The following is a 10509-nucleotide window of genomic DNA, read 5'->3' on the forward strand; positions in this document are numbered from 1 at the left end:
ATGAACAGAATAGAAATGCACAGTAATAGTGCAACCCCCTGCCCCGCTTCACCTTTGAAAGGCAGAGGTCTCTGTGCATTCAGCATGCCTGGTTTCAGTCCCCAGTCACATTTTCCACAGTGTCAGTGCTAGCTTGCTGGGCTGTTTATTTTAGGAAACAAATAGCTGTATCATTTGCACACGCCCTTATAGGCAGACACAGGTTCTCCACTCGTGTTCTTCAAAAGAAGGGACAGCAAGATGAAGAGCTCTTTGTTGCTGTGCGTGGCCTTGGCCGTCTCCTTGGGGTTCATCCTTGTGGCAGGTAGGTGAGAAATGAAGAGCATGGAAAACTGGGCTTAAGATATCAGCAATCAGGTTTTGTCTAATCGGACATTAATAATTTTAACTGTCAAAAACCAAACCTCAAAGCTTGCTCAAGCAATGCTTCATTGGTGCTTGGACACCTCGGTGTCTTTCTGCACCACAGAGCTGTGTGTTTTTAGTTGCTGCCTTAAGGCTAAAAAGGGGATGACTAACTGCAAATTTAAAACTTTACGGTTAGCCATTTTTGATCGGGTTTCTGAAGCAACAAACCGCAAACATGCATGCTTGCTTTTCTGCAGCGCTAGGAAGCTTGCAAGAGTCTTACCTGCTAGATTTCAAGGCTTCTAAAACCTTCCTGGTAATCCTGTCTTAAGGCTATGGCCAACTGATTTGTGATGAAACTGTAGTTTATCGTGTAACTCCGCTGAATTTCTTGGAGACTCTTGATTTAGACTAAGATCAGACTGTCATCCCAGCACACTCCTCAGTGTGGTTCACAAGTTATAGATACTGACTATACTAATGCCAGATCTCTATACGACAGTCTAAAGTCATCCTCACGCACATGGTCGATCTGGTCCGCAGGATTAAATCCATGCTGAAGGATAACCATCCCAACAGCTTTGGGAAAGGATATCTTATTGCCTAACAAGGCAGGTCCTCGGAAAGCACTGCTTCCTATGAAAAGTGGCCAGCTGTATAAACCATTAGCTGAAAAGGCAGAAAACATCGAGAAATACTGTGCCAGTTCAACAGAGTCCAGTCTGTTTTTCCCCATTCATACATTTGGCTTAAGATAGAGATATATATACACACACGTCAGCAGCTTAGAGGGGAAGTCAAATTTGAGTTACATGCAGCTACAGGAGTGCTGTTTGTACTACTTATGTTGAAATTAATGTATTTTTGGTCTAATTGAGCCTCTTCCTACTTTAATCAAGTAGCTACTTGCACCTGCAGCAGAGTTTGAACAGATATTTTTGGAATGCATTTGCTTCTTCACTATGCTGCAGCTGGGTTTCGTTGGGCTTCACACTGTACTACAGGACAAGCCAATATCAGGAGATGACAAATTTTGTCAAAATAATCTCTGCATGAGTGTTGAGGAGGGAGGCAACACCATATTGCAGTAAATAATGCACCAGAAAATCCAACCTGCAGACATTTAGAAGGGCATTAGGAAATTTTGTATTTAACTACCTTCTCCCCAAAGGGACTTCACTAGGTGATACATGGAGGTATTGCTGATAAAACTATCTTTGTATTTTTACTTTAAAAAAAATATATGAGTACCTGAAACTTCTATGGTTACTGAAGCCAAGAGTATTACACAAGGAATTAAATCAGGACAATATTTTTAGAGTACAGTCAAAAAACCCCTGCACATTCATAAAAGAGTATGTTAATATAATTTTATAAGATGAATTAAAGCCTGCTGCCAAAGGTTTTGGGACAAGTCTCAAAGCCAATAGGATCTGACTTGAATATTGGCTTTGGATTAAGGGCTTAGAAAGAATTGCACACAACGTTACATAGGACACCGTGGCAGACATCAGAGGAAGGTCTATGTGAAGGACAAGGCAGGGACTTTATGTAAGAAAACAGAAAGGCCATGACTCAAAGAGGCAGAGACTAAAGAGGCTTTTCTAGTAAGCTTCTGCTTCAGAGGGAAATGTTCATGTCGAATGATGAGTTGGCAGAGAGGAAGCACACAGAGCAAGAGAGATTGGAATAAGGGGTATAAAGAGACAAGCACCATTAAACTCCAAATAATGACCAGCTCCATGTGTCAGATGTGATTATGTATTTCTGCCTTGGTGGGGCACACTGCGATCGGAAGCATGACTGGACTTACACTCTATGTGCACGTTTTGCAGTGGCATTTGTACAGGTGGCCAATTGTGCTGGATGCTGTACAGAGACATGCTAAAAGCCAGCCCTTGCTCTAAAGGGCTCAATGGGCACATGCCGTAGTGGGACACACTGTAGAGGGATAAAGCAAGCTGTGAGAGCCGTAGAAAGGGCAACGTCTCCTACATGCCTGTAGTGGCTTGCTCCACTGCCCAAAGCAAGGAAGCAAGCAAGTAATTTCATTCCTGATCGAGAAACTCCACAGTGAACCTTTTTCAGAAGGTATTCTGCTGCCAATTGTCACAGAAACAGCATTTGTAACCAGCAGGTGACTTGTAGGGTCACTCTGAGGCATCGCTTTACACAGTTTTTGTGTCTTTTTTCACAGTTATGAGGCCTGTAAGGATCTCAAAAAATAACCCAGTGGAATGGAAGCAGATGAGACCAGCATACTGTAGGGGCAGGAAGGAAGCTGTAAGAAGCCTTAGGTAGAAAACCTGGAATGTTATTTTCATTACATTGTATGGACTAGATACTTAGGGGCTCGTCCAATCAATACTGTCCTTGTTTGGTCTTGCAGACAGCTTCATGTGACAGTTAAGCTGCTGCCAATAGCAGCTAACAATCAGAAAACTTACAGTACAACCCAGAGTCCCTGTGCTGCTCCCGGATCCCAGCTTCGCTGTTGCTCCCACAGGCATTGAGCACTATCACTCTGACTCTATAGCAACAAGGTCTGTTCATAAAACCCAGCAGCTTTGGACATAGAAATGAAAAAACCCAGACATGAGCTTATGCAATGTGTCTGCTTCCTTACTGATCCATGCTTTGATAACGCGAAGAAATCCAGCTATTAGGACCAAAGCTTTTAAGTCAAAGTGACTCTGAAATCCTCCATAGACATGATGGAAACAGACGTTTTTAGCCTGTTTCTTCTTTCTCTCCATGGTTAAACCAAGGGACAAGCAGACTACGCGAGTCCCCAAAATTGCGAGGTCCATCTGACCTCAATGTAAACTATCCCCATCTTACACACAAAAATCGCTGGTTTTGATACTTCTAAGCAGGCTGAAGGTGCTGTAGGAATAGCGATGCTGCAAAGTGATGGCTGTGGACTTGATTTTAGCAGCATTTAGAAATACAGAGGGATGTAAAAACAACCACTTAAGAAGGGTATGACCGTATGTGCGTATAAAAGCAAGGCTGGCTTGTTACGGGTGAAGAGACCAGAGGCTCTGGGTTGGGGAAAACCAACTAGCAAAGAACAAGCTATTTCAAATCCATATATTTGCACAGTAAGTAGGCATTGCATGCCACCAGGAACATTCAAAAAGCCTCTGGGTGACAGATGGGATGTTTGACCCTGTTTTGACCAAGTTTCATATTGAATAACATGCTAAAAGTACAGAAGACATAGCCAAGCCGGTTCTTCTCTATTTGAGTAAGCTCCTCAGCTGCCAAACTCAACTTCAGTATAAACAGAAGACCAGAAAATCAGGACTGGAGTTTTCTCTGCAGACCACTACCATCGTAAGGGCCGCTTACCTTTCACTGCCAGGTCACCGGGCTGCCTTCTTGCTGGGTCCTGTAGTGCTTTTTGGCATCTGTTCCATCAGGGACCTGAAGGACAACGTACCACTCGAGGAAAACTGACACATGTGCCACATTGGCAAGGTCAGAGACATTTATTTAGAGGCCAGATCCAAACTAGAGTTTTGACTGCTAGGATAGTCCCGGTGCATGACAGAGGAATTGGGTAACCTCCTCAGTTAGGCTAAAAGCAGCCCTTCAGCTCAAGGCTTGCAAAGGGACTTTCTTCCCATTTCATGAGAAACCCCTGCATGTTTGCCTTTCTCTCCAGCAAGACAGTGTCCACGTTCATTGTTTTTTCCTTCCCAGTCCCATCACCTCCACGTACAGAAGCATACTGTAGACTGAGCAGGGAAGACAGCTGAACTCATCTTTGCCAAGAGGCTCATTTGTACCTGTTGAAACCTGGACTTTTATCAATTGAGACGCCATAACGGTGCATTTCTGGCATTCTAATCACTTGGCTTTCTGCTAGAGCAGGTTTCAAGGTTTTTCTTCTCGACCCTGGGTTTGCATATCCTGTGCTTGCAGGTTATCCACGGGACTCAGAGGACGAGGAGTACGTGCTGGTCAATAACAAGTGTCAGTGCGTAACAGTGACCGCAAAGTTCGTCCCCTCCAAAGAAAATCCCGGTGAAGAAATCCTGGAGAGAAACATACGCATCCTGTAAGTGGCAGACGAGTATTACACAGACATTGAGAACAGGAGATGAAGTGTTATAGAGGTTCCCTTTTCTCTGCATTGTTTCCCATGTCCTGGCATTGATGATATGAACTGTTTTTCCCCTGGGCTGCTTTCTATGGTATCCTGGAATAATTCCGTTCGCTTTGTGTTTTTTTTCGCTCACGTGAACCTATCTGGTGTTTGTCCCTTCAGATACAAAAAGCACCTCCACGTTTTAAGCGGTCCAGTAGTAACTTTACAAAAACAGGCTGGCAAAGAAGAGTGTAACATTTCTACAGTTGATCTAATCTGAAACCAGATTGTACCCATGACACTGGACTTATTTACCAATCTGTTACCAAGCCTGCTATTTTATAGGCTAGGAAAACTAGTTAATGCCTAAACTATCAGAAAAGGTTAACCCTATGAAGTAGATCTCAGTTCAAGAGTAGGATGTTGTCCTTTTTATTCACAGAAACCTTCCAGAAGTGTGTCTGTCTCTCTTGGAAACATAGACCGAGTTCAGGCTCGGAGCTGCAGGAGTTCTGGTAGCGCTCACAACACGAGAAACATTAAGCATCTCTGTCTATGTTCTGGAAGTCTCTCGGGCATCTGCCAGCTCAGACTTTAAAAAAACCATGGATTATCAGCACTGTCACCTTGAAAGCGGCACTTTCAGAAATTGCTGCAGTCCTCTCGGAGAGGGTTTTTGCCTTTGAGGGCACACAGTCGTTCCTGGGCTTTGCTATGAAAAAGGGTTGGAAAGGAGATAACCTGAAGAACAAGATGAGCGTTGAGAATTGTTTGCAGCAGAGTAGTCTGTTGTTTAATAAGCAGTTTTCATGAGAACAATTCTCTTCCCTCCTTTGCAGAGTCCCCCTGAAGGCTCGAGAGAACATCTCTGACCCCATGTCCCCACTGAGAACCACTTTTGTCTACCGCATGACTGAACTGTAAGTAGTTTTATTTACTAAGTTCATTTCCTAAGACTTAACCTCCCCTGCAGCATTGCCCACAGCAGCTCAAAAACGTGCTTGAAGGCCAGTAGAGAAGGTGAGGCAGGGTCACAGAGGCAAGTTTCCCCCACGGAGCCTAGCTTTCATATTCTGTTGCTAGCCAAGAAATTTTTATCTCCATGATTAATTCACATAAAAAGGTCTCACATTTACAGAGAATGTTTCATTCTGACCCCTGTTCATCTCGAATGTCTTAAATATCAGCAAATTACATGTTGCCTGTTTAACCCTCCCTTTTAGGGGCCAGTCTTGCCAGTGGCAGTTTGACAACACTAAAAGCATCTGTCTGGGAGTTGCTACGTAACGCCTAGAAAGGCCACAGTACCCACCTAGCTACATCTGCAGATAAGCGAGGAGGATTTGATTTTCACCAGGGGCATCTTATCATTACAACTCTTAACACTTGTTCTATTCCCCATCTCTTCCAGCTGCAAAAAATGCGATCCTGTAGAAATTGAGCTGGGTGGTGAGATATACCAGGCCCAGCAGAGCACCTCCTGCAATGAACCTGAAACCTGCTATACGTACAACAGGGACAAGTGCTACACCACAACCTTCCCATTCCTCTACCACGGGGAGACTAAAAAGGTTCAAGCAGTTCTGACACCGGCATCCTGCTACGCCGATTAGCTCAATCCACTGCTGTATCAATGCCTTGTCGCACTCAGCGTTCCTATCAAAAAAACACGTATAGCACCGTAGTACCTGGACGACAGTGTCCAAAATATCAGCTCCCTGAGTAATGCCAGCTTGCCTCTTCATATTGTTCTCAACATCAAATGAGTGCCATCTCCCATGAGCAGCTAACGGTTGTCATAGACTCTGTTCTCATATCCCCGGCACATATGTGCAATGCCATTATTATATGTCTCATGTATTATCACCATACAGAACAGATCCTGAGCCGATGTAAATCAGTAATCCCCTTGATTTCAAGAGAACTATGCCAATATACAACACCGGGGAACCTGTCTTTTTGACAGTCTTCCATCAGTTTTTATCTGAGCAAGGCTGCCACGGACATCAGCAGCAATGTCCATGCACTTCCTTCCCTCCCTGAGCAATCTAAAGCAAACCTCTGCACAACTTTTATACGAGACCCTTTGATTATGTTAGCAGAATTTGTGCCATTCTTAGAAGTCTGTTGTACAGTTAGATCTGAGAGAGAAGGTGAGGGATGAGACCGAGAATTCAGATTTCAAAGTTACTTCGCAATTGGGCATTCTAGACCATTCTAGCACTTTGACAATTGCAAGCTTCCATTTTTCTCCTACATTTAGAGAAGTTCAAAAGATGCCGCTACCCTGGAGTGTTTGCCAAAGTTGCCAGGAGCTCAGCTGTGCCAGGAATAGTAAACTCTTCTAGGACATGTTAGGTATTTCACTTTCCACACTTACTTACTGATATTGATGCCTTCTTCCAACTCTGCTCCCAGTTCAATTGATGAAAAAAAAGCCCAAGTTGGCTTGAATTTCTTTTCTTGTTCCTCATTTTGCATTTAGAGCTGCAAGCAATTCTATGAAGCTGACTCAGTTGCAAGAGCAGGACCCTAGTTAGGGATTCGTTCCTTCTTTCACATCAGTAGTCTCTTTCTTCATACAAGAAACACTCACCAAATCAAGGTGATGATTGTGTATTGCACCTTACATTTCAATGCATCACACTCTGTATTGCCCATAGAGACATCAAGTATATGAGTGCATAAAGTGTCCCGCATTACATTTGGGATGGCTGGTATGTTTCTCACTGTTGTCAGAAGTTTCTTGTAAAGCCTTTGGCTGTTCTGAAAAGTCCTTACCTGGCTTCACACATAATTGGAATAATAAAACAGCAAAAACCTTATTCCCTTAATTGTAGCTTTGTTACTGAAAAATTAAATAAACTTTTTTCTGCAGCAGTCTGTGTATTATATTCCAGTTCAATAAGAATTAATAAGAAAAAGCCAAGTCTATAATCATATTCTTTCCTCATTTACAGTGAAGTAAGCAGCTCTCCCTAAATAACTGCTTATAATTACAGGCAAAGCCTCCTGAAATACTGGGATAGAAATATCGTAATGCACTTGCAGAAACTATGACAGATTGAGGCTGAACTGGTTTATGATTTTAGGATCAGCTCCGCATCACTGAGCTGCTTCAAGGCCCTGTGTGTCAGCACAGGATTGGAGTTTAGAAATCCAAACATCGCCTAAATCACTCTTGAAATTGCAATCCGCAGATAAGAATTTTACCTCACCACTGAAACAAGTGCCTTTAAGAGAGGTGTGTCAGGGGCTAGTCATTCATGTGCAAGGTATCCGTCCTGAAGAAAAAACAATCTCATGGGGGCTGAATTTTGAAGAGCAAAAGAGTAAAGAGGACTGAGATATAAATTATTCTAATACTACGTCAGAGTTATTGAAAATGAACTAAAAAACCCCATTTTTTCCCTACTTCATGCAAAAAGACAGCCCATTCAAAGAAATGCAAAATGCAAAGGGAGGCAAAGAGACTCCGGCCATGTACTGACACAGCTGTAAGTATTTCAGTGGTTAGGTACTAAGCCCACTGAAATTTTTCTCAAAGACATTTTCATCTTCAAAGTGCTGGTGTTTACCCACCTAGGAGTGCTGTGATGTTAGAAGTTACTAGGTCATGGTGAGGCTGCATTTCATCTCCCAGCACGGCCTTTCAGGTTACAGCCACAGGAACTTGTCAGTCCTTGGGGCTCCGCCTCTACTCTGGAACCGTGTGCCTAAATGTGAAGTTTCCACATTTGTTTGTGCATCCTGTCGTAGAGACAACGGGAGATTCACATTTACTCACAACTGGACTGGAAATCACCCTGCAGCACATCTTGGGAGTCCAGCAACGCCAGCAAAACAGACTGCTCAGGAGGGGCATTCAGGAAAAAGGAAATCAAAGCACAGAACCTTGTCCAAGCAGCTGTGACCATCTACTTGCTTAGATGGTCTTGGGCAGAGCAAACAGTCAGTGGGAAACAAGAAACAAGTGTTCAGCAAACTCCCCATGTGGTATTCAGCTATATAGTAAAGCGGGATTTGTTCACCCCATCTTTTCAGAAAGAGCAGCCTAAACTGACAGCCCTGCCCACCCCTCGGTACTGGCTTATGTCAGCCGGGTTTTAAATAACTCAAAAGAACACAGCAAGTTAAATCAAGGTCTGAAGCCTTACCTGGAAGACCAGGAGAGTAAAATAGGAGTAAGTGAGGTCTGCTTATCCCTGAGAGCATACTGGGGAGGGTGTTGGACCTCCTAGCCAGGGGAAGACATGCTGATGGACGAAAGAAATTCGCCTCACTGGGGGTTGTCTTAGATGTGCTGACAAAACCACGTCCTGCTTTGAAAGACCTTGTTTCTCACACTGTGTGGCCGCTACTTCGAAGTGGGATTTTTTGGTGAGTCCCTATGTCGGGGGTAAGAATGCCTCCCTTGGTGTGAACTCCTCTGTTTCGTTCTCTAAGTGACTATGGTGGGAAAAGGCTTCCCGCTTGGGCTTGCAATACTTTCCTAGCAGCTCCAACTTTTTCTTTACAGGTCAGGTTGGTTCTTTAGCTGCATTTAATGTTTCTTGAACAGTTTGTCTCAGTGCATTTAAGCTAAGTTCATTTTGTCTCAGATTTACAGGAATACATTTGTATTTTATCTCCTCACAGACTACTTCTAGACTTAATTCTTTCCAGGTCTGCCCTCCATGTCTAAATACTGTTCTGTTGCTTAGGCAATGTTGAGTTAAAGAGGGTTTTCTAGCTTATTTTTTTAAAAGTCCTTTTTAAAGCATGGAAATTTATCCTCATCATCTGTTTCCAGTTTAACCAAAAACTTTAATTAGCAGCAGAATCTACAGCACATATCAAAGCTGAGCAAAACAAATCCTTGAGCTCAAAGTCATTGTTTTACAGTAGGCAATTCAGTAAAGAAAGCAGCTTATAACCATAACCAACCAGGCAAAGCTGCAGTTTAACTCACAAATAGGCCAAAGGGCTATGAGACAGCCCAGTTCCGGTGCCGTAAAGGCTTCAGCGGTCTTCATTAGATATTTTTGGTGTACCAAGAGTTAAGAGGCTATGATTTTTAGTGGCTTCACTATATTAAGTTTACTTTAGTCAGCGCAATGTCTGTCTATGGTGGGATCTTTCTGCAGAAGAGTACGGCTTTGTACACTCTCAGGTGGAAAGTTTCATGTTTTCAGTAGGTATATAGATTGCAGCCAGTTATGCCTTAGAGAATTCGGAGATCACTTATTTATATTTTGTAAAGCAGTAAGCGCAATGCGGATGCTTAAAAAACAGTAAGTTTTTTGTGGACCAGGATCTTTGAGTAAGCCAGTGCGTTACAGCCCAAGACATCAAAAGTGCCTTCTACCCAAGTCCAAGCACTGTTAAGCTAGCTAAGTGGTTTGTGCCTGGAATTTGGTAGTCCAAATCCAAACTTCCAACTATTCAGCCATTTCAGAAGTAACTCAAAACTACCTTTAAGTTTATTCTAATTTAAGAATATTCTTTTAGGAGCAGTTTAGATAGAAGCTTCTATTAATTTTAAGGTAATTTAGAAATCTGTATTAGTTCATGGTCATTAAAGAACCTTCGCTTCTTTTCTCCTACCTCTTTAGACAGTTTCTTGCAAGCTTTGGATGTCTCCTCTGGAGCTCTACTATCATTTCCCCCAGCCAGCATTTTCAGAAGGAACTGAAACAAAAGATTAAACATAAGCGTGATTAACAGCCTCAAATGACACTCAGAGAGCGATTGAAGAAAAAGGTAAAAATGTGTCAGGAGAAAGGGTCAAAAATCCAGTGCCCGTATTGCTCAGCTGCAGCTGTTGCTTATGATATGAGATCAAACTCAGTGAAGTCCCTTCTTGGGCTTTCAGAGGTTGAAATCTGTTTTGCGCTCACAGTTAACACATAGCAGTGGCTTCTGCACATGCTGATGGCATGTAACATCAGCCATACAAGCTGCAAAGCTATGCGAGTCCCAAGTGTACAGCAGAATATCTGTTCACTTGCTCCCAGGATGGCCCTTTGTACTGGTCCTTCACACTACACCTTAACAAGCCGATGCCAGCACCACTTTCAAGACCC

At 43.1% G+C, this 10509-nt stretch overlaps 1 protein-coding gene across 1 annotated transcript; it reads left to right on the top strand.

Moving 5' to 3' along the window:
• The first annotated feature begins 204 nt into the window (after nt 1-204).
• On the top strand, nt 205-6057 carry IGJ (immunoglobulin J polypeptide, linker protein for immunoglobulin alpha and mu polypeptides). The gene is made up of 4 exons (XM_009583145.1): nt 205-304; nt 4279-4414; nt 5284-5364; nt 5856-6057. The coding sequence occupies exons 1-4, from the start codon at nt 241-243 to the stop codon at nt 6055-6057; spliced, it is 483 nt and encodes a 160-aa protein (XP_009581440.1). The 5' UTR covers nt 205-240.
• The last annotated feature ends 4452 nt before the right edge of the window (nt 6058-10509 follow it).

This window comes from Fulmarus glacialis, unplaced genomic scaffold (assembly GCF_000690835.1).
Source record: "Fulmarus glacialis isolate BGI_N327 unplaced genomic scaffold, ASM69083v1 scaffold5978, whole genome shotgun sequence".
NCBI classification, from domain to species: domain Eukaryota; kingdom Metazoa; phylum Chordata; class Aves; order Procellariiformes; family Procellariidae; genus Fulmarus; species Fulmarus glacialis.

What these genes read in the sequence shown, in the direction of transcription:
- IGJ (XM_009583145.1), top strand. Translation starts at nt 241, where the DNA reads ATGAAGAGCTCTTTGTTGCTGTGCGTGGCCTTGGCCGTCTCCTTGGGG. An exon ending in GGGGTTCATCCTTGTGGCAG is followed by an intron (nt 305 to 4,278) that starts GTAGGTGAGAAA and finishes CTGTGCTTGCAG; the next exon opens with GTTATCCACGGGACTCAGAG. An exon ending in GAGAGAAACATACGCATCCT is followed by an intron (nt 4,415 to 5,283) that starts GTAAGTGGCAGA and finishes CCTCCTTTGCAG; the next exon opens with AGTCCCCCTGAAGGCTCGAG.